Here is a 22,996-nt window from a genome sequence, read left to right on the forward strand (position 1 = left end):
GATAAGAAAACTATGCTGTATGATAAGGGAGTAGTGGTTGCTTAGAGCAGAGCTTCGCTAGGCGGGTGTTTTTTGAAATAGCCTGTTAAACACGACAAGCATATGTATCATCCAATAATGCTGTAGAAAAGGTGTGGTCTCAAGATGACTGACAAAAGTTGTCTATATAAGCAATAAGAACTGCACAATAAACGAGATTCCTGCAGCTAACTCATATTGAGTCGTCTCTGGGGTCTTCAAATCCCGCTTCCGCACACACCTTTTGGTATGATACTGCAGCTGTGTGTTCAGTATCTGGATGGCTTTGGTGGGTTACATTCTATCTTGAAATGAATATGAACACTGGGACTTTTGTGTGTTATATTCAAGTGCTATATACTCACTTCTGGAAAGAAGGCTATCTGTGTTTCTGCAATTTTAAATTATCATAGCTGTGTCAAACCAGCTGTACCTGCCAATGCCCATAAAACATTGTCCTGGGTTTGGCTGGGATAGAGTTAACCTTCCACAGGAAAAGTGGGAGGGGACACAGCGAGGGCAGCTGACCGGAATTAGTCCGAGGGCTATTCCATACCATATGCGTCAGGCCCCGAGTCTATATATTGCGGGAGCTCGCTGAGGGAGGGGCTTTTCGCATCGTCACCGATCACGAACGGGCTGGGCTGTGTGGGGGCTCCAGGTTCCGCGGTCGGTGTGGTGAGCGTTTGTGCCGCTCCTTTTGTACTGCTCTATTTTGATTAATATTATCTTTGATATTACTCTTTTCTCGTTTTTTTTTCACGGATTTTGGAATGTCACCAGAGGAGGAGGTGACACGTGCTGAAGTGGCCCCACCATATAATGAACTATCAGAGAATGAAAAGCAACATGCCCTGTTCACTGATGGGTCCTGCTGCATTGTAGGAAAACATCGAAGGTGGAAAGCTGTTGTGTGGAGTCCTACACGACAAGTTGCAGAAGCTGCTGAAGGAGAACATGAATTGAGTCAGTTTGCAGAGGTCAAAGTCATCCAACTGGCCTTAGGTATTGGTGAACAAGAAAAGTGCCCAGTGCTCTGTCTCTATACTGACTCATGGATGGTGGCAAATGCCCTGTGGGATGGCTACGGCAATGGAAGCAGAGCAACTGGCAGCACAGAGGCAAACCCATCTGGGCTGCCCCATTGTGGAAAGACATTGCTACATGGGTAGAAAAGCTATTTGTGAAGGTATGTCATGTAGATGCTCACGTACCCAAGAGTTGGGCTACTGAAGAACATCAAAACACTCAACAAGTGGATCAGGCTGCTAAGATGGAAGTTGCTCAGGTGGATCTGGACTGGCAACATATGGGTGAAAAATTTTTAGCTTGTTGGGCCCATGATACCTCAGGCCATCAAGGAAGGGATGCCACATACAGACTCGTGACTGAGGGGTGGACTTAAGCATGGACACTATTGCACAGGTTATCCATGAGTGTGAGATGTGCTGCGATCAAGCAAGCCAACCAGTTATAACCTTTCTGGTTTGGAGGCTGATGGTCAAAATATAAATATAGGGAAGCCTGACAGATTGATTATATCACACTCCCACAAACTCACCAAGGCAAGCGCTACGTGCTCACAATGGTGGAAACAACAAGTGGATGGCTGGAAACATGTGCTGTGCCCCATGCCACTGCCAGGAACACTATCCTGGGCCTTGAGAAACAAGTCCTATGGCAGCATGGCACCCCAGAAAGAATTGAGTCAGACAATGGGACTCATTTCTGTAACAATCTTATAGACACTTGGGCCAAAGAGCATGACATTGAGTGGGTATATCATATCCCCACCAGCTTCTGGGGAAGTTGAATGATACAACGGACTACTAAAAACAACACTGAGAGCAATGGGTAGTGGAACTTTAAAACATTGGTATACTCATTTAGCAAAGGCCTCCTGGCTAGTTAACACTAGAGGTTCTGCCAATTGACCTGGCCCTGCCCAATCAAAACTCCCACATACTGTAGAAGGGGATAAAGTCCCTGTAGCACTCATGAAGAATATGTTAGGGAAGGCAGTCTGGGTTAGTCCTGCCTCAGGCAAAGGTAAATCCACCCGTGGGATTGCTTTTGCCCAAGGACCTGGGTGCACTCGGTGGGTGATGCAGAAGGATGGGTAAGTCCAGTGTGTACCCCAAGGGGATTTGACTTTGGGAGAGAATAGCCAGTGAATTAAATTGTATTATGTTAGTTGCTAAATAACCCTGTTCCTGTATGTCATCGTTACTATTGTTGCTGTATGCTATGTCAATGGTGTTACAATAATAATCACCCAAATTAATGAAGGATGGAGTTTGATGAAACTGAGCAAAGTGCAGCGATGATGGAGCTAGAACTGGTTTCAGCAACTGGTGTCCAGCAACTTATCTGAGATTGACATCTTGAACCCACGGACATGGATCATTTCAGATACACCAGCCCAAGCTCCGGATGCAACATGCAACAACCTAACTCCGCACACCATCTCTCCTGACCTAAAAGACTGTTATAACAGATGAAGCCTCGAAGTCATGGATTAAATGAACTCAATGGACATGTTAGAGGGATGGGCCATAGACTAAGAGGATGATATCTGCATGTATGTATATGTATATATAAAAGACAGGAGCAGTGGTGGTGATTAATTGGAAAACATATGATCTGAGCATGATGCAAATGGTATACAATATGGGGTGGATCATGTCCTGGGTTTGGCTGGAATAGAGTTACCTTCCACAGGAAAAGTGGGAGGGGGCACAGCACTGACAATTGACCGGAATTAGTCATAGGGCTATTCCATACCATATGCCCTGAGACTATAAATTGCGGGAGCTTGCCGAGGGAGGGGCTTTTTTGTATCTTCCACGATCACAAGCAGGATGGGCTTCCAGATTCCAGGTGGTGAGCAATTGTACTGCTTGTTTTGTACTTGCTCTTTTCTTTAATATTATCGTTGTTATTCCTCTTTTCTTTTTTTTTTCCCCACTGTTCTATTAAATCGTCCATATTTCAACCCACGTGTTTTACTCTTTTTCTTCTGATTTTCTCCTCCCATCCCGCCAAGTGGGAGCAGTGAACGAGCAGTAGAATGGTTGCTCAGCTACTGGCTGAGCTAAACCACAAGAAACGTACATAGATGAGTTATCTATGTAGGCACAGAGCCTATTGCAGCTTCGCAACACTGCATCGCTTAGTACCTCATAGCTAAAAAAGCAATAACAAATTATAACTTCAATGTGAGTATGTGCTAGCTCCAGTTATGCTGAGTCATAAAAATATCCTTCCAATCCTACAGAGCATTTGTGGAAAAATTAGGATAAAATTTATATAGAATACAATGACTCAATGAAAATTGAAACTCAATTGAACTCAATGAAAACATTGCTAGTAAAGATCCTACTAGGGAAAAATAAAAATATTTCCCCTACTCACATAGTGATTTTATGGATGTTGAGAAAAGTCCTGGCTCCAAAAACAGTTAAAATGCAAGCCAGTGGAACATGCCAGTGCTTTTTAACATCTTTGTCGGTGACATGGACAGTGGGATCGAGTGCACCCTCAGCAAGTTTGCAGATGACACCAAGCTGTGTGGTGTTGTGGACACACTGGAGGGAAGGGATGCCATCCAGAGGGACCTTGACAGGCTGGAGAGGTGGGCCTGTGAGAACCTCATGAAGTTCAACAAGGCCAAGTGCAAGGTCCTGCACGTGGGTCGGGGCAATCCCAAGCACAAGTACAGGCCGGGCGGAGAATGGATTGAGAGCAGCCCTGAGGAAAAGGACTTGGGAGTGCTGGTGGTTGAGAAGCTCAACATGAGCCAGCAATGTGCACTGGCAGCCCAGAAAGCCAACCGTATCCTGGGTTGCATCAAAAAAAGCGTGGCCAGCAGGTCGAGGGAGGTGATTCTGCCCCTCTGCTCAGCTCTCGTGAGACCCCACCTGGAATACTGTGTTCAGCTCTGGAGTCCCCAACACAAGAAGGACATGGAGCTACTGGAGCGGGTCCAGAGGAGGGCCACGAAGATGATCCGAGGGCTGAAGCACCTTTGCTATGAAGATGGGCTGAGAAAGTTGGGGCTGTTCAGCCTGGAGAAGAGAAGGCTCCGGGGTGATCTTATTGCAGCCTTCCAGTACCTAAAGGGGGCCTACAGGAAAGCTGGAGAGGGACTTTTTACAAGGGTGTGTAGTGATAGGACAAGGGGCAATGGCTTTAAACTGAAAGAGGGGAGATTTAGATTAGATCTAAGGAAGAAATTTTTCACTCTGAGAGTGGTGAGGCACTGGAACAAGTTGCCCAGAGATGTTGTGGATGCCCCATCCCTGGAAGTGTTCAAGGTCAGATTTGTCACGTTTTGAGGTCAAAAGACCAGTCTATCAGCGTCCCAAGTCAGGCGAGACCCTTGGGTCCGACTCCCTCTGCCTTCCCTTGGCAGCTCAGTGAATTGGAGGGTTGTTCATCTGGCTTATCGTGGGACTCGTCACTAATAGACGAACAGGAGGTAATTTGGCCAGTATACCAGCTCCCAAGTTAGGCGAGACCCTTGGGTCCGACTCCTTATAATAATTCAAAAAGTTTCCGGAAACATACATATATATTTTATTTGTGACAGAATACAGGTTCGAGGATAGCCGGTGATAGTGACTGACTACAAAAACAACTTTAATTGAAATACTGCAGTGATAATATAAAACAATTACTGATCAGTGATAATATTAAATAGCTAGCACTATGTTAGTAAGTAATTAAGTAAGTGCATATAACACAGAGTTCTTACCCAATAGGCATCCCTATGGGGGGGAGAAGAGAGGTTCAGCCCGTCAACTGATCCCAGACGTTCCGATGGGGGGGCTTCTCCCTAACATCCCCTTTGTTTGCTGCCATTTTATACTTTTTTCATATCTTTTAGGTGGAGCTCGAGTGACTCTAGTCATACATAACTTTTATTAGGATTGGTGTAAATTTCTCTCGTGAGGGGTGTTCACAAATTAGGATTGGTGTAAATTGCTCGTTTGAGGGGTGGTCGCAGCTCGGAGGCGGGTGGAGGTGTGACTTAGTAGCTGAAGGACACAATTTCGCCATCACTGCTGAGACAGCGGTTGTGATTCACTTCCCTTGATGGCATTTTTATGGTTATCTTTACCAGGCGCCTCTCATCCCTGATAACAGGGCTGAGCCATGATACCTTCGTATCACTCTACTCCCCATTTCAAGGATATTGAGGCCTTGTTTGTTCCTGGGAGCAGCAGCTGTGCTTCATGTCAGACAGAGCTGCTCTAATATTAGCTGAATTCTGGCGAACAATATTCTCCCATTCCCCTCCAATTTCAGTCATTTCCCCACAAGGTTGGATGAGGCTTTGGGCAACCTGGTGTAGTGGAGGGTGTCCCTGCCCATGGCAGGGGGGTTGGAACTAGATGATCTTTAAGGTTCCTTCCAACCATAACCATTCTATGATTTAATTCATCCTATTTCAATGTCCATTCAACCTTGGTCAGAAGACCCTTAGGATATCACAAAATGTAAATAAGAAAAGCCAAGCTACAGGAGTATACTTAAATTCACCATAAATGTGCCATATGTCCATTGGAATGATTGTCATCTGCAATTCCAAAAAGGGTTGTGTGTGTACTTGTAAACCCACTATACAATTGTTTTGATGCCATTTGCTGTAAGAATGTTTCTTACTCTTACATTTCATCAACCATCAGGTTTTCTCCTCTCTGTTTTCGTATTTGTGTATTTGAAGTTGCAGGATTGCAGTGAACTTTACTTTAAATCCAGCCTTCTGTGTTCATCAAATATTTTATTGGCAAATAGTCAATTTATTTTTTTTTTAATACTGTAAGTTACTTGATTTCTGCTCTCCAGATCTGATGAAAGGTGTGGTGATCCTAGCACATAGAGAAGCAACACCAGAGAACCAGTTACAGGTATAACAGAAAATGCTACTTTTTCATCTTCTAAGTACAGCATCTTTTATAAGGTCACGGGCTGGTTTTGTTGTTTGTTTTTTTAACTGGTTGACTATTGGAAAGTTTCAAGTAACAAAAGGGAAGGTTTGGATGCAGAGAACATGTTGACTGACAGAGTTCCAAGCACTAGGAAAAGAATGGAAGATACACTGTTTATTTTTCCTTATACTCCTACACTTGCATAGTCTGTCCTTCCTGCAGTCTCAATGTCTTGGACCTGGAATCAGCCGTGCTGCCTGGGAGGCCCAGTGTTGCATACTGGCACCATGGTACTCTGCCTAGTGCTGTGTCAGCAGAATCCAACCTTACAGTTTCCATCTCTTTTTGAGTTCCCACCTCATTGCAGTCAAAGACTGAGTAAGGACTACGTAGTTCAGATTTACTTCATTTTCTCTTGATTTAGATTAAGTAAAAGCACCTTCCTGCTTCCAAGCATTTTAAATTACCCTTTCCCTCTAAAATAAATAGTTTAAACAAATATATTTCATCAGCTATGATGCTGCGTGTAATCAAATGTAAACCTCCAACACATATTAGCCTGTTGCCTAGCATTGGTCCAAAGCAACAGGTAATGAATGTGGCATGTCCTCAAAGTCAAAATGAAGCTATTTCAGACATGACTAAAAAAGTCCTATAATCTGTACACGGAGTATCTCCTATTAATGTATAAACAGGTACATCACATTCTAGTGCATTTTAGCAGATTACTACTGCATCAGAGTACTAAAATAGCAGTAGTAGGGTACTAAAAAAAGCAATGCTTTGTAGTAGACTTATAACAAAGTCTGTAGCACACTATATGTCTAAATATGCAGTATTTCAAATGATATCTGAAAAGTTACTGTGATAGCTCAAAAGGGGGTGCTATAGCACTGAATTTTATACTGCAGTGAAGCATAGTGTAACTTGTTGAAAAAGACGCTCTTCCCACACCAGCTATCATACTTTTACTTTTTGAAATTTCAATACAGATTCTGGTTTCAACATTTCTGTTTCTCCACTCTAATTCCCTCAACAAGCCTTAAGGAGCTTGAACCTTTCTTGGAGATTTCTCTCTGAGGACTTACAACCAGCATACATTCACAGCAATGAAGGACAACATTTTCAAAACAAGGTATTGCTACAGCAAATCCCATTGCTACTGCAATTTGCAAAGCTTTGGTAAGTCATACACAGAACCATATTAGAAAAGGAAGGTTCTTATTTATTTATTTATTCAAAGCATTGTGATGGAAAGGGTATATTGTCAACAGTAGCCCAGTGATCCAAAAAAGCTTTCCAGCTTTCTGGAATATCATGTTCAAGGTTATCAAATCACAATGTTAAAGCCAAGTTTCTGTATAAGCCCCAAATCAGCATCCTGCCTAAGCACCCCTATAAAAGTAGGGCCTCATTGTAAACTTTCATTCCTTTCTTTCACGTTGCAACTAACCCACTTCTATACATGCAGTCCTCTTCAACCAGTATAGCCATTAATCCTTCACGGAGACTGAATCATATACAGTTCTCAAAAAAACCCCAAACAACAACAAAACCCCCTCAAACAACAACAACAACAAAATCCCTCCTCAAACATTGTCATAGCTTCAGCTAAGCATCAAGCAGCAGCAACAGTTTACATGGTATAAATAATCATATGATCATAGCCAGAGATGTTTGATCACTAATGTTAGGCATTTTTCATCTCCCATCTGTAACTAAGAAGATGAATCAATAGTGGAACCAGCAGGCTTGGACAGTTATGCACCCCTTTTTGCTCTTTTAAACTTGTGGGAGGCAGGGAGAGGAACAATGCTTGACTGCTTTTATAAAGCTCTTGAGAACTATGATCTGGAAGGCTGATATAGCCTCTAAAATAAGGATGACACAGAGACCACGAAACAAGATCACTTCAAAAGGGATGTACTACTCTTTCCAATTGCAGTTATGAGCTACTACTGGAATAGTTACACAGCTGATAGAAGAACAGAAAGTTCTTAAATAAAAGTAGGATTTCTATGTTTTTTTATCATCTACTGAATTACTACATTCCTTGCAACTATAAATTACCCCAAGTAAAAATGATTAAAGGGAATCTGATTTATTAGAATGAATTAACTTATGCAATACTTGGCTACGATCTTTCGTCTAGCCAAAAGCACAATAAACACCCATTTCTAATGCATTCAGTGCAATGCAATGACCCAGGTCTAACACTTTCTTCCATCAAAAGCTTGTAAAGTATACTTTAAACTAATAAATTCAGCTTTGCCACACTTTGGTTGAACAAAGCAAGTATTATATATCCTGTTATAAAATTAGAAGAGTGAAGAACAGAATATTCCAGTGACTTACTGTGTGTTCCACATTATCTGAGAAACAGCACTATAAAGCAGTCTCCAGCTCTCCCAGGCCCACACCATAAACGTACAGCTGTCATCTTTCCATCCTCTTTGGAGATTAAGCAACAGAATGAATGTATCACAGCTCTAAGGATCTTTTAATGTATCAAAGGATCTCCTTGATACAAATTAAATTTGGACAGATCAAATAACACCTTATAATTAACATCATAAATATCCAGTCGACATCTTCTGTACAGACTGGCCCCTCTTCTCTGCATCCCAATTAACTCCAAAATAAACCAAAGAGCACCTCATGTTTGTTCCTGGTTAATCTCATAACATCTCTCTATTTATTCTGTATTATGTTTCATTCAGAAATACAGATCATTTTGATTAAGGCTGACCTGGAACATGGGTTAGTATGATTTACAGCACAGTTCATACAAGTCTAGTCTATTACTAGATACATAGTCTAGACTAGACTAGGCAGGATGACTGGGATGCATGAAAATGGAATACTTGTGAGGGAAGTGCCAAGTTAGTAGAAAGACAAGTATTTAACAGCTCAGAAGACTTATTAAATGAGTCTTAGTAAAATAATAGTATCCCCTTAAAATTGAACAAAGCAAAGGAGCAATCATGGAAAATGCTAAGTCGCCACAGTAATACACAAATCTGATGAAAGCAGATGATTATACATTTGTTCAATGTTCACATTTCATGCAGACCAATGCATTTGCTTTGAACTTCTAAATTCAGTAATCTGAATCAATCCTTTAAAATATTACTTTAAAATTAAAGGTTTTCTTTAGGCTCTTATCTTTAAAAAGAAATGCAAGATTTATAGAGAGAAAAACAGAAGAGGAGGAGAAACAGGTCTGAAACTGAAGCAGCACACTTAGAGAAAGACTAATACTAACACTCATGTCTGCCTATTTTCTTAAAACAAGTAGACAAACAAGCCACGTACACAAAAAGTTTGATTTCAAAAGACTGTCACTTTTTAAAGTCAATTTTCAATCATGTCCTCTAAAAAATAATTTCTCTTTATTTCTATTTCCTGCTTTAGTGAGTAATTATTTGGCACTAGATTAAGAGAAAAAATGTAGCTAATAAAAAAAGCAAGCTGAAACTTTCCAGAAAAAAATATATAAACAGCTAAAATCTCATTTTTGCTGTCAGTGTCCTCCTGTATTAAGCTTAACAATCATAAAACTGCCATGAAATTTTTTTTTTAATCCCCCCTCCACCACCTTGGATAGTAAGAGTTCGTGGTTTCAGAAAACATTGTGAAAACTGAAGTTCATAGCTTCTCAACTGTAGTATTTACTTAAACAATACAGAATCGAAGTTAGAGCTGTGCCTCCTCAAACTAGGGGGAAAGTAGCTGCCCCCACATATTGCCAGACAAGTTTATTAAGCTTGTTTTATATTGAAGAGAGTACAGAAGAAAACCCCATACTAACATGCTCAGATCCTGCAATAGGACTTATCTACAAATGAAGCATTCTTGAATTTGAAATAAAAAGCAATCCTGCATGAAAAGACCTTTTTGAGAAGTTTAAACACAATTGAAAGTGTTTTTCTCTTATATATAAAAAAAAAAAAAGTTATACAGTGCTTTTAGTTTTCTATATTATTTTAATTACACTTTTCAACATATAAAAATAAACCTAAGGTACAGGCTGAAAATTTTTTATTACGTTTACATATTAGCAAACAAAATTACGTTTTAGATTCTCTTTAGGTAATAACACTAACAATATCTACAAATTTCAACTGTCCACACTCCATTCTCTGGTGAGAAAACGACATCTCTTTGAACCGAGTGCCTACTGATTTACATTATTTTAGCTATTTACAGATCTCAGCATTTGTGTCACTAAGTCCAATTCTCACTTTTAAAATTATAACAACACCAAAGGCAATAATCCATTGCTATAAAACTGAAAGTATCACCAAGTGACAGATGAGACCCATAATATGCCCTAATTTGCAATACTTTTTTGTTCAGAATTCACATCTTTAAGATTATTTGGTTTACCATAATAATGCAATTTTTAAACTAACAAAAAAAAAAACATTAGAAACTGTCCCAGTTTTAGCTGGGACAGAGGTTTTTTTTTAACAGCCAGAAGAGCTCCGTGTTTTGGTTTCACTCAGAGGCTCACTCTGAGAAGAATGTTGATAGCAAGCTGATGTTTGTGGTTGGAAGTGAAACTCCAAGGACTTTTCAGTGTGCGGAGTACAGAAACACGGCAGGATAAGGGGGGAGCATAGCTGGGACAAGGGGGACACGATTCCCCTTGTCATTTGTGTGGAACTTAAGACTGAGGGCCAAACTGGCCAATTAGTATTCCATATCATGCAGCGTCATGCCCAGTATAAAAGCGAGGGTCAGCCGGGAAGAAGGGCTTTTGCGCTTTGGCTCTTTTTCACTTTTGCTCTTTTGCGCTTGCTGCGCTGTTGCTCTGCTGTTTTTTTTCTTTCTCTCTCTCTCTCTTTCTCTCCCTCTCTGCCCCTCTCTATTTCGGGGCCTCGCGTTCGTCCGGGATTTGCAGTTTTCGGGACGAGACGGGCTTCGCATACGAGGGGGTGGTGAGCATCTACCCTGTGTATTAAATCATCTGTATTAAATCACTCTTATCTCAACCCACGGGTTTCCCGTTTCTCCTTTAATTCTCTCCCTCATTCCTGGGGGTGGGGGAGGGGGAGTGACCGGCTGTGTGTGGGGCGGTTCAACATAACCCACGACAGTCTTAATTGGCGCCCAACGTGGGGCTCGAGGAATTTGAGATAAGAATAGTGACTGGGAGAGGTAACGGGCAAAACATGGACTTCACAGTGCTGAAAAACAGAAGGACCTTGGGAAACTTTGATTGTTGTGACTGGTGAAGGGACAAGGGGTGGATTGTTTGTAAAATGTGTGTTCTTCTTCTTCTTCGATGTTGTTGTTGATACTGTGTTCTTTTTCTGTAACTAAAGTTGTGCCTAAATATGGAATTCGCAGAGGCGAGGGGTGGAATGTCATGGTTTGATGTGGAGGGGGGGGTGGTTCTGGTGGCAGAAGAGGGATTTTGCTCCCTGCGACCTCCCCGGTTTTGGATCCGGGTTAGGCTTAGTTCTGGCCACCGGATCAGACTGCCATCCCCCTCGGGGTTGAGCCAATAGGGCGCCTCTGCGAATTGCCCTATTTAAGTCAGGACAAGGGAACCGGAAAAGGTGCTTCGCCCAGGATCGACCAGAGAAGGGAGGAGGGCACTGCCCCCGCTCCCTGGCTCCCGGCCGGGCGGCTGCCTGCGTCGGGCCGGCGCCGCCCACGGAGAATGGCGGCGGCGGAGCCAGCTGGGGAACTCGGGGGCACCCCACTCCCAGGGTGCCCACTGGGCTGAGTTCACCTGGAGAGGACTGAGATCTGAGAGAAACAGCTGCATCGACAGCAGGTCAGTGAGGATGGAGCGGGAGGAGGTGTGCCGGAGCCGAGTTTCCCCTGCGGCTGATGGTGAGATAGCAGGCTGCCCCCCTGCAACCAGGACGGCCTCGGTGGAGCAGCGACCCACTCGCAGCCCGTGGGGAGAAGATGCCTGAGCCCGAGGATGGTCGTGTTGGGGGCACGGCAAGGCAGAAAGGCATCTGGAGTCTTCGTGACGACCCACGCCGGAGCGAGTGGCTACAGCTCCCTAAGTACCCGAGACTGTGGTATAGCCCACACCGGAGCAATCTGTGGGGAAGGATTGTTTCCAGTGGGCTGGACTCACGTTGGAGAAATTTGTGGATTTTTCCTCGTGGGTAGGGGATCCATTGGAGCAGGGGAAAAGGGTGTAAGGACTCCTTCTCCTTTAAGAAAGAAGCAGCAGTAACAGCACGGAATGAACTGACCTGCACTCCCCCAGTCCCTGCCCCCTGTGCTGCTGGGGGGAGGAGGTAGAGCCGGGAGGAAAAGGAAGGTGTGGGGGGGAAGGTGTCGGTTTTAAGATCTGGTTTTGTTTCTTTCTGTCCTCTCAAGTAATCGGTTTTTATTTCCCTTTGTCCTTCTAAGTAATCATTAATAAACTGTTTTGCTTTGAGAAAAGCGCTGCCTGTTTTGCCCAGGACCATGGTTGGTGGGTGCTCCCTCTGTTCTTGCCTCAACCCTCAGTCCTTTTGTTTTTTTTTTTTTTTTTCTCTCCTCTCTACTTTATTGGAGAAGGAGAGACTGTGTGAGTTTTAGTTGCTGGATCAGCCTAAAACCACGACACAAACTAACAAAAAGACAATGATGCAGAGATGCTTCAGACCTAAAAGCAGAAGATATGCACATCACTATGGCATTACTGCTTGCAACAGTCATATACATGAATGAAAAAAATAATTAGTCACATTAATAAAGACAAGTATGCAGTATACAAGAATTTGTATCATACAAAGCAGCCTTTACTTATTATCTCTTCCTTAGACCAAAAGAAAAATCACAAGAATCCCTGAATCTAAAATCTATTACAAAATACCAGTTCAAGCTAAGGTCAACACAGATAAGCTAACGTGCAACAAATATATTTGCAGAGTTTCAAATTAATTTCAGGTATTGCCTTAGATTTAACTGAGCTGGAGAACACTAGCAAGCAATGACAAGTATGCTTCAGACTGCAGAATTTACCTTCTTAGCAGCAGAGTAAATGCACTCAAATGGTCAGCTCATTTCAGAATCCAAGCTGCATGTAGGTTGCCACTGTTAGCCACATTGTTCAGATGCTTCTAGTTTCCAACTAAAGCGCTTTTTTTCCCTCTCTTAGTTCTAATTCTGAAATCTGAAAACCAAGATTTTTTTTTACACACCATACTACTAACAGTGTTTGCAAACAAAATTTCATCCCTCACATATGAGTTTACCATTTACTTCAATGAATTTATCTAAGTCACAGCCACCTCTATTGTGAGCTTGGAATCCTGCTTCATCCACCAACAGTTGTCTTCTGCTACCTTCCTCTTTTAAAATCCAAAGAAAAATCCCATCTGTTTCCCAGAAACACTGTTGTGAAATAACTGTGGTCACTAATGGAAGCTTCCACATAAGTGCTTTACATGGTCTTAGCAAAATGGCACCATATCATCACTTTTCTGAGCAATTACGAGTCACAATGTTTTTAAATAAAGGCTGATTCAAATGAAATTTAAAACAATACAGCTATCATCAACTACACTGTTCTCAAAACCTCCGCTCAATTTAATCTCATTTATAAAGTGCAAAACCAAACAACCTGACATGGCAGCGCAGCATGCAAACTTATTAATGAGGAAGGCAATGAACTTCCAGTGAAAGATGTACACATTTAATGGATGATGCAGAGAATCCTGGCAGAGCAAGCAGGAACTTAATTACTGTGCTATAGTTCTGGTTTAAAAATGAGCTACCCTCTGCACAGATAGGCGTTTAACAGAATAATAGTTCTCTAGTAGTGGCTTTTTAGGAAGAGAGGAACTGTAAAACACCTAATATGAATAGATATAACTTGACTTCACAAATCTGCACAATATTTACAAAGCAAAACCAGAAAATACAGCATTTGTACGAAAATATGACTTGGGGTGGGGAGGAAATTTATGTGTTTGGTGGATTTTCTTTTTTTTTGTTTATTTGCCTTTAAAAAAACTCAAAACTTTTTGTAAGGGAAACATTACTTCACATACAATATAACAATGTGCTACATATGGACTCACAGGTGTGATAAGTTAGCTAGTAAGGCTGCCATCCTTAACTATTAATTTTCAAAGGCATGTTTCTTAAATAACTGTACACAATCCTTTACATATTCTGTAACTGCTATATAATAGAGCTATGCAATTTCGGGATAACAAAACTCAGGAAATCAAATTAATCTCAGCTGAAATGTGATACACTGCAAGAATTCTAATTTCTCCCAAAGAAGAAACTTAGCTTTTCAAAGACATTATAAATAATACAGGTATATTTTCACTTGTATCCACATTTCAAATCAAAGCAGCTGCCTGAATAAGATCAGATCAACTAAAAGTATGTATCAGCACAAACTTCCCTCTAAAATACTTAATTTTATTAGTGAAATGGTACCAAAGATAACAAGTATACAAAGAATCTCTTTGCTCTATGCTACTTACACATCATAAATAAGACAGCTGTTGTTGCAAGACACAATCCTTCACAGTCTTTCTATAAGGATACAGATTTGTCATTCTTTTATCAGAATAAGCTGTTTACCAGCCAACAGCATGTGGCTTAAATATCACAAAAATGACTGTTTATACTTTACATGGTAAAGCATTTTCTATAGTCTTAAATGTACACAGTGGCAAGAACATAAAATCCTATTAACAAAAAAAGAAGGGTGATTAAGCAGCTTCACAATCAAATTATTTCATTACCTTAGGAATTGGGTAAATTTTTCATTCCCTGTAATATGCTTTTCTTTTTTTTTTTTTCCAATAATTAAATATGCAAAGGAAAAGAAAAACAAATTGAAAGCAAATAGCTAACATTCTATCAGTTTTTTTTTAGCTGAAAGAAATAACTCTTCTCATGAGGTAAGGCAAATAAGTAATTTGATTGTATTAAGTTGTATTAAAAATAATCTACTTGATTTTAGGTATAAATTTTAAAGGTATGACTCTTAAGAAATCTCACAATGATGAAACTGATTAAATTAGTTCAGAGAGCACAAGGCGTGTTTTTACCTTGAGAAAAATATTTGCTTTGTCATTCTCTTCTTAAATGCTTTCTCTTTAAAGAATGAAAAAAGAATCTCTACCATATGACTCTTGTGTAAATTAGAGCTTTTTTTTTCCAAATTATTTATCCCCTCAGCTTTGCATATGATTCCTTTTATATCACCCAACAGGTATGAGAGATGATGATGGAGAGGTAACAATTAAGGCCATCCAAATGTAGATTAAATGTCTAAAGGGCTGTCTTTGATGCAGGTGATCAGAAAATGCTTTGTATTCAGCTACTACTTCTGTCCAGTGGTTGTCCCCAAAATGCATTTTTGCTTTCACCTATAAATCTCTTCTAAAAATAAAAAATAAAAGTAAAAATGGAGTTTTAGTATTTTAACAAGTGGATGAAACAATTGTTCTGACAAATCAGTTACATTGTTGTTAACAGTATGGTGGTGACAAAATAGCAATAGAAATCATGTAAAATTTAGCTGAAAATGAGTAATAGCACATATACATTTCTAAAAAATATCATTGTTTTAAGAAGGCACTAAAGCTTCTGCTTGTGCTCCCATATTTTTTTAAACAAATAAGAAAACAAATATTTTTGTAATGGCAGCTGTACTATTTGCAGCTGAACAGACACACTGCAGTACGTCTCAAAACAAAGCTCTAAGTTCTAATAATATCATACAGATGTGCTCACTTCTGGAAAGACAAAAGAAAACAACAAAACAAAACAATCCCAAAATAACCCAGTAAGCTAACCCGTTATTTATAGCATGGCAATGTTCCTTTTAGGAACAGAAAAGCAGCATGCATTGTTCAAATACTTTAAAAGAAATATTAATTTTAGGGATATTAATAAGAAATTGTTTTAAATAAACCCCAAGAAACTCAAGCACTGAGCAAATGAAAAACAAACTAGTCAGTGGGCATTTAACATAAGAACTGTAAAACTGTGTTAATGTTTAAAAACCCTTTTTCTATAGTTTTCATTTACAACAAGAGAAAGTGTGTATATTTATGCACCATTTCCAAGCACATCAAACAGTACACATTGGTGTTTTTGTGGATTTTTTTAACCCACAAAGTAAAACAATACAAAATTCATCAACGAGCAGTATTTTAAACAACCTTCAATGCATATCTTCAGCTTTTTTTGGGTAGTATAGGTTTACATCTTTCAGTTTCTACTTATTTGTAACAGCTTATCGCAAAACTTAACATAAATCATTTTATGAATAAGTACAGCCATCATAGAAATGCATGGATTTTCAGAGATTAATAGTTCTGATGGCATCTGCCTTTTCATGGTATAACTACTGGTCCATGCTCTTTTGCTTTACAGCAATAAATCAACAAAGCTATCAAAAGAATTGGAAGAGCTACTAGTACTATCACCGTGTTCAGGTTGATTGCTTTGACATTTTCTTCCTCATTCTGGGAAATAAAAAGCTTTAGATTTCATTCCTTAGTTGAGTCAGCAGTCCATTCTTCGCTTTAAACCTCTTCCATTTTAATTGAGAGGTTTTTGTCATTTGGTTGATAGTTTCCATTCTGTTGAAGTTTGACTTCATCTGTCCTTTGTGTTTCTCTATTGCCTACTTCCTTGTCAGTTTCTGAATTCAGATCCTCTTTAGTGTGATCCTACCAAAGATAAAATTATTTTACAAAAAAAAAAAATCATACTCTTAGCATTATAGGATTTGACTTCCAATCAGCTCTTCGTATTTTGATTGCCTCAATTGTTACATACCTATCTTGTCTCAGCAATTTTCAGAATAGAGGTGTCAGCTTTAAAAACAAAACAAAAAAACCCCCACAAAATCTATCAAAAATGCAAACAAACAAAAAAACCCCACTCCAAACAAAACAACCTTTCTTTTCAATTGGCTGAAGTTAGGCACTCATAACAACCTGTCACCCAAGAAACCATTGCCATAAAGTCATCTGCCTTTATCATCAATATTCAGGTAAAATAGAACAAGTAGCATCATGGGATCTATGAGAAACAGCTCTAGAAATTAAGACTTCACCGTGTTTTCTAAGTAAAACAGGATTACAATTTTTCTTTCATATTATTTTGTCAGATAACTGATAAATTTTAAGAGAGTTCTTGGGTAAGAATTACTTAAGCATGTGGACAGAGTCACATAAATCAGCTTAGTTGAATAATTATGAGTATCACAAACTACTCTTTAAAGGCATGCTGCTTTTTAAATTCTAAGATTAAACAATATGAAGATGTTTCTTTTGTTAATCACACCGCCTTCTATTTTGCAAGGGAAATATCCCATGTTACTCTTCCACAAATCTTCAACTTTACTCCTGCAGAGTCCAATATGCAGCCCAGGACCAAAGCAACCAGGGAGAGGCTGAACTGCAGAGTGAAAGTTTATTAAAAATCTTTTCAGCTTGATATCCTGTGCTGGTTTTGGCTGGGATAGAGTTCATTTTCTTCATGTAGTAGCTAGTATGGGGCTATGTTTTGGATTTGTGCTGGAAACAGTGTTGATGATACACGGATGTTTTAGTTACTGCTGAGCAGTGCTTACACAGAGTCAAGGCCTTCTCTGCTTCTCACCCCACCCCACCAGCGAGTAGGCTGGGGGTGCACAAGAAATTATGAGGGGACACAGCTGGGACAGCTGACCCCAACTGACCAAAGGGATGTTCCAGACCATATGACGTCATGCTCAGCATATAAAGCTGGGGGAAGAAGGAGGAAAGGGGGGGACGTTTGGAGTTATGACATCTGTCTTCCCAAGTACGTGTGATGGAGCCCTGCTTTCCTGGAGATGGCTGAACATCTGCCTGCTGGTGGGAAGTAGTGAAGGAATTCCTTTTTCTGCTTTGCTTGAGTCTGCAGCTTTTGCTTTCCCTATTAAACTGTCTTTATCTCAACCCACGAGTTTTCTCCCTTTTACTCTTCCAGTTCTCTCCCCCATCCCACCAGGAGGGAGCAAGCGAGCAGCTGTGAGGTGCTTAGTTGCTGGCTGGAGTTAAACCATGACACAGCCAAACTAATCCTGAACCCTGCTGATTAGTTACACGGATAGGCAGCCAGCAAACTCCTAACATATGGCACAGAACAGAAAAGAGAGCGAAACCAAAACAAAATGTTTCCGTAACCTATTCACACAAACTCCTACAGGTCCAGTAAAGTTCAAATACACAGACTTATCAAACTAGCCTACTAACATCAACTGGAGAATGACTTTCACGACTCTGACTGGCAAAACCTAAACCCAAGTGGCAATAATTTGGTTAGGAAAAAAGAGGAAAAAGAAGGGTGAGGAAAAGTAAGAAAAAGGAGGGAGGGAATTCCAATAATCATTCCACTTGCAGCATTCCACTCAGCTTATCACTTGGTCACACAGCTTACCTTCAAAGTAGTGGTGCTTTTGTCAGATTTCTCCTTTCCCTCTTTTTCTTTACTACTTTTTTTCTTGGATGTGGAGCGTTCCCTTTCTCTTCTTTCATTATTTGTATCCTTTTCTCTTTTTTTTTCTTTCTTGTTTCTGTTAAAGAAAATTTTTACTCAAATCAGAATTTGATCCAACAGCAACAAATATACTACCAATGCATACATTGAGTGTACTGTACAGTAAATTGCACAGTACAGTAACTAAGAATGTTGGTATCCTGATTTGCTTTCCTTCAGAAAGGTAGTCACCTTCAAACCATTTAACTGCAAACTAAACTCTCATCTAGGGGGTTTAAAAAAAAAAAAAAATCCACCCAACAAAAAACCAAAACAAAACAAAACATAACAAAAACCCTTTATAAAGACAAGAGGATTCTTTGACTGAAGAGAGTTAAAGAACGCATGTGTTCAGTATACATGGTATTTGCAAAGAGAAAACCAAATTAATCTGTATCCGATGAAGGGCTTTTATTGATTTGAAACAAATTTGGATCACTAACAGATTTAAAAATCTCTAGTTGAAAGTATACCAAATATCAAATCCATGAAGGTTTTTTTGTTTTAAATTAGAATTGAATCATACTGACCAATTGAAATTATCTGAGATGACTAGTGAAAAGGTAGTAAATCAATGAAAATACTTCCCAATTTTTTTCAATATATATCTACATCCACCTTCTAGTGTTCTGTTTATTGAAAAACAAATCTTTTCCTTAGAAAATGATTATTAAAGAGCTTCTTGCATAACAAAAAAAACCCAGAAGAAACACAAATTGAGTTAGCAACTTTCATAACACTAATCTCTAAGTCACATTTAAATTTAACAAAAATACTATAACTTTTTCCTACTTTACTGCTCATTAACTTTTATGTTTACATCAAACTGACCTCGGAGAAGGAGTTTGTGAAGACTTTCTTTTTGTTGTTTCAGATGTTTTAGGAGACTTGGAGGGACTTCTGCTCTTCCTTTTACACCTTTCTCTAGAGAATCAAAAAATTCAAGATCATCAAAGAAGAAAAATAACAAACTCAGGAACTGCATAAAACCAGAAAGCTCTTAAAAATGATCTGACACAACTAAGTAAATATCCCTGAATTTAACATTACATATCACAAATAACATATGAACTGTACAAAGCAAAACAAAACAAAAATAATGTGTTTCAGTTTGATGGAAAAGGGGAAAAAGGAAGTGGGAAGTAGGAAAAAAAAGTTGTGCCTTTTCAGATTTCAGTTTTATGTTTACCCTCACATGCTTGTATTTATACCTGATAATAATGGAAACACACTGAATTCACTAATCCTGTATTAAGTAAGGGTTTCTTCACTCAGGAAAATAACCCAATTGAATGAAAAGCAAGTTTAAGACAAAAGGCATAACTTGAGCAATACAAACTTCAAAACTTAACATTACAAGTTTAAGATCACTGGAATTTCAGTTCAGCGTGACTGAATACATGAGCTAGCATTCCTATTGGTTTAGAAGCAAACAGTGCAAAATGAAGCTCAAGCTGCTGTCAAAAGCAAAATGAATAAGTTAATATCTATTGTTTTCTAACAGTTCATGCTCAGCAAACCTATGTATTGTTCTAAAATGCATTGAAGAGCTCTTAGTAAATATAGAACCTATCTCTGTCAAAGTAAGATGACTCTTTCCTATCACCTCTTCATAGAGCAGGAAAAGCAGACAAGAACCACCATCAAAGAAAAATAGGGAAGTTAAAAACTAATTGACAGGGCACTTTAAGATACAGCACAAAAGCTACACTTATGCACACCATCTTTTGCAATTCACACCTAATTTCTTTAATATTTAGAAAGTCCAAGAAAATAAGTTACTAGATAACTTACAAAAGGATATATTAAGATATATCTAGTATCGCTATCTGGATTCATACTCTGACAATATAATCTAGCCCGACCTCCTGAGGCTGCACAGGACAAAAATTCATAACTATTTCATTCATCAAGCTTTTAAGTTTGATTTGATCTTTGATAAACAGAAATATAAAGTGGCCTCAAAATCATGGAAAAACCCCTCAAAATCATTGATCAGCAGTTCATTGGTTAACATGCCTCATTTTGAACATCCTCACGTTTATCATCACCTTTTTTCAAAAGGGGATATTGGACATGAATTATTCTGATATTATCGGACATTATTATTCTGATAGCACTCTCACTTGGTCTACATCAAGTACATCCCCACTTTATTTTGCTTTCCTGCATACATACCTGTGAGCACCCAAGTAAGTGCCCTAGAAATTGCGTTCAAACTAGAAACCATTTATTCATGAAATCTATGGATGGATCACTTGGTGGATAAGGAATTGGCTGGATGGTTGCACTCAAAGAGTTGTGGTCAACAGCTCCATGTCCAAGTGGAGGCCAGTGACGAGTGGTGTACCTCAGGGGTCAGTACTGGGGCCAGTGCTATTTAACATCTTTGTTGGTGACATGGACAGTGGGATCGAGTGCACCCTCAGCAAGTTTGCAGATGACACCAAGTTGTGTGGTGTTGTGGACACGCTGGAGGGAAGGGATGCCATCCAGAGGGACCTTGACAGGCTGGAGAGGTGGGCCTGTGAGAACCTCATGAAGTTCAACAAGGCCAAGTGCAAGGTCCTGCACGTGGGTCGGGGCAATCCCAAGCACAAGTATAGGCTGGGCAGAGAATGGATTGAGAGCAGCCCTGAGGAAAAGGACTTGGGAGTGCTGGTGGATGAGAAGCTCAACATGAGCTGGCAATGTGCACTGGCAGCCCAGAAAGCCAACCGTATCCTGGGTTGCATCAAAAAAAGCGTGGCCAGCAGGTCGAGGGAGGTGATTCTGCCCCTCTACTCTGCTCTCGTGAGACCCCACCTGGAATACTGCATTCAGCTCCGGAGTCCCCACCACAAGAAGGACATGGAGCTGCTGGAGATGATCTTTGAGGTCCCTTCCAACCCAAACCATTCTATGATTCTATGATTACGAGTATAAATATTATCTGTACTGTTACAAAAGTGTGCTAGCTTTGTGAATTATTGCCTAGTGCCCCTTTTCTGTGCAGAACTGGAATAAAGCAAATATCTCAACTCTGTGTGTTATTTGAATCTGCACACCAGGTAAAAGAACCCATATTTGGGACAACACATCTATCATAACATTTGGATGGCTGCAACACAGAGAAATGGCATAAAAACTATCTACTTACTGTCCTCAAGGACTATACTATACAGTTACGTGAAAGGTAAGCACCAGCTGCCCAACAAGAAACTACTTTCTATCAAGCATCATACAGAGCTCTTTGTAATAGATTTTACTTTATAGGGAAATCTACAAAACAGAAAGAATACAAATCGAATTAGTAAGTGACATGGTGATATTGATACATAAAAATTAGGATGTGCATTTTTCATGGTGCATCACTGTACTGACAAGTCCAAAAAAGCATGAAAAAATTCTTAACAAACCTGCTGGAGCTACGAGATCTTCTTGAAGAGCTATAGTTTCTTGAGGGTGTTCTGGATCTCTTCTCTTTCTTCTTTTTATCATCTCTCTCTTTTTCTCTTTCTTGCTCCTTCTTCTCCTTATCCTCATCTTTTTCCTTTTCTTTGTCCCTGTCCTTCTCTTTGTCTCCTCCTTTGTCCTTAATCTTCTCTCTGTCCTTCTCCCCTTCTTTCTCAACATCATCTTTTTCCTTATTCTGCTCTACCTCTTCCCTGTCTTTTTCCTTCTCCTTATCTTTGCCCTTTTCCCTGTCCTTGTCCTTATCCATGTCCCTGTCTCTGACTCTCTCTCGATCTTTCTTTCGCTCTTTCTCTCTCTCCTGGTCCTTCTCCCTGTATCTCTCTTTTCCTCCCTCTCTTTCCCTTTCTTTGTCTCTGTCCTGGTCTTTCTCCTTCTCTTTACCTTGGTCTCTCCCTTTCTCTTTGTCTTGGTCTCTCCCTTTCTCTTTTTCTTTGGCCTTTTCTTTTTCCTTGACCTTTTCTTTGTCTCTTTTCTTGTCCCTGTGAAAAGCCAAACAAATCCATTAATTCATCTTTCAACTTTCCAATAAAAATTACAGCTTATTCTTTAGCATGCATTAATTGTTCAAGAGAAAAATATGTTTCTGTTGAAAAATAGTAATTATTCAAAATTTTAATTTTCCACCTCTGTTCACCATGAGGGAGAGGCTATATAGCTAGGAAAAATTTGGAAATCAAATTGTGGAAGAGGAGGCCAAAATCAAATCAAACTGCAATCCTCAAATTGATGTTATTACACTTGAAAAGAATATGTCTTTTCACTTCACAGCTACATTACTACACCTACATAAATTTCTACATTTTGTCAGGAGTGAGATAAACTCTACAATTTGTAAATCCATTCTTTCCTAGAAGTGTGTCCATGTAAAATGGACTGCAGATTAACCACCTCCATAAGAATAACGACAACTGACTGGACAGAAGTCTTTATTCTGAGTCCAATATGCTGGACAGACCCTCCTCTTAGGGAAGTCTGCTGCCTCCCTGGAGTTTGGGTTAAGGACATCGCTAAGAAACTTCCTGGTCTGGTACGGCCCTCGGACTACTACCCATTACTGCTCTTCCATGTGGGTGGTGATGAAGCCGCAA

At 39.8% G+C, this 22,996-nt stretch overlaps 1 protein-coding gene across 4 annotated transcripts in view; it reads right to left on the reverse strand.

Annotated features, from left to right (window-relative positions):
* Nucleotides 1-12,539: 12,539 nt before the first annotated feature.
* LOC147526229 (uncharacterized) overlaps nucleotides 12,540-22,996 on the reverse strand; it is a 43,698-nt gene continuing 33,241 nt past the window's right edge. For 2 of the 4 annotated variants that reach the window (XM_086630198.1, XM_086630196.1), the window contains exons 9-12: nucleotides 21,851-22,387; nucleotides 19,284-19,376; nucleotides 18,354-18,489; nucleotides 12,540-16,615 (exon numbers count right to left, since the gene is read on the reverse strand). In XM_086630198.1, the coding sequence (XP_086486324.1) occupies nucleotides 16,469-16,615; nucleotides 18,354-18,489; nucleotides 19,284-19,376; nucleotides 21,851-22,387 (913 nt within the window). In that variant the 3' untranslated portion in view covers nucleotides 12,540-16,468. Of the gene's footprint in view, nucleotides 16,616-18,353; nucleotides 18,490-19,070; nucleotides 19,074-19,283; nucleotides 19,377-21,850; nucleotides 22,388-22,996 lie in introns of all 4 variants that reach the window. The other 2 variants (XM_086630199.1, XM_086630197.1) reach the window with 2 other exon arrangements.

Source organism: Tauraco erythrolophus, chromosome W (assembly GCF_009769465.1).
Source record: "Tauraco erythrolophus isolate bTauEry1 chromosome W, bTauEry1.pri, whole genome shotgun sequence".
In the NCBI taxonomy this organism is placed as follows: domain Eukaryota; kingdom Metazoa; phylum Chordata; class Aves; order Musophagiformes; family Musophagidae; genus Tauraco; species Tauraco erythrolophus.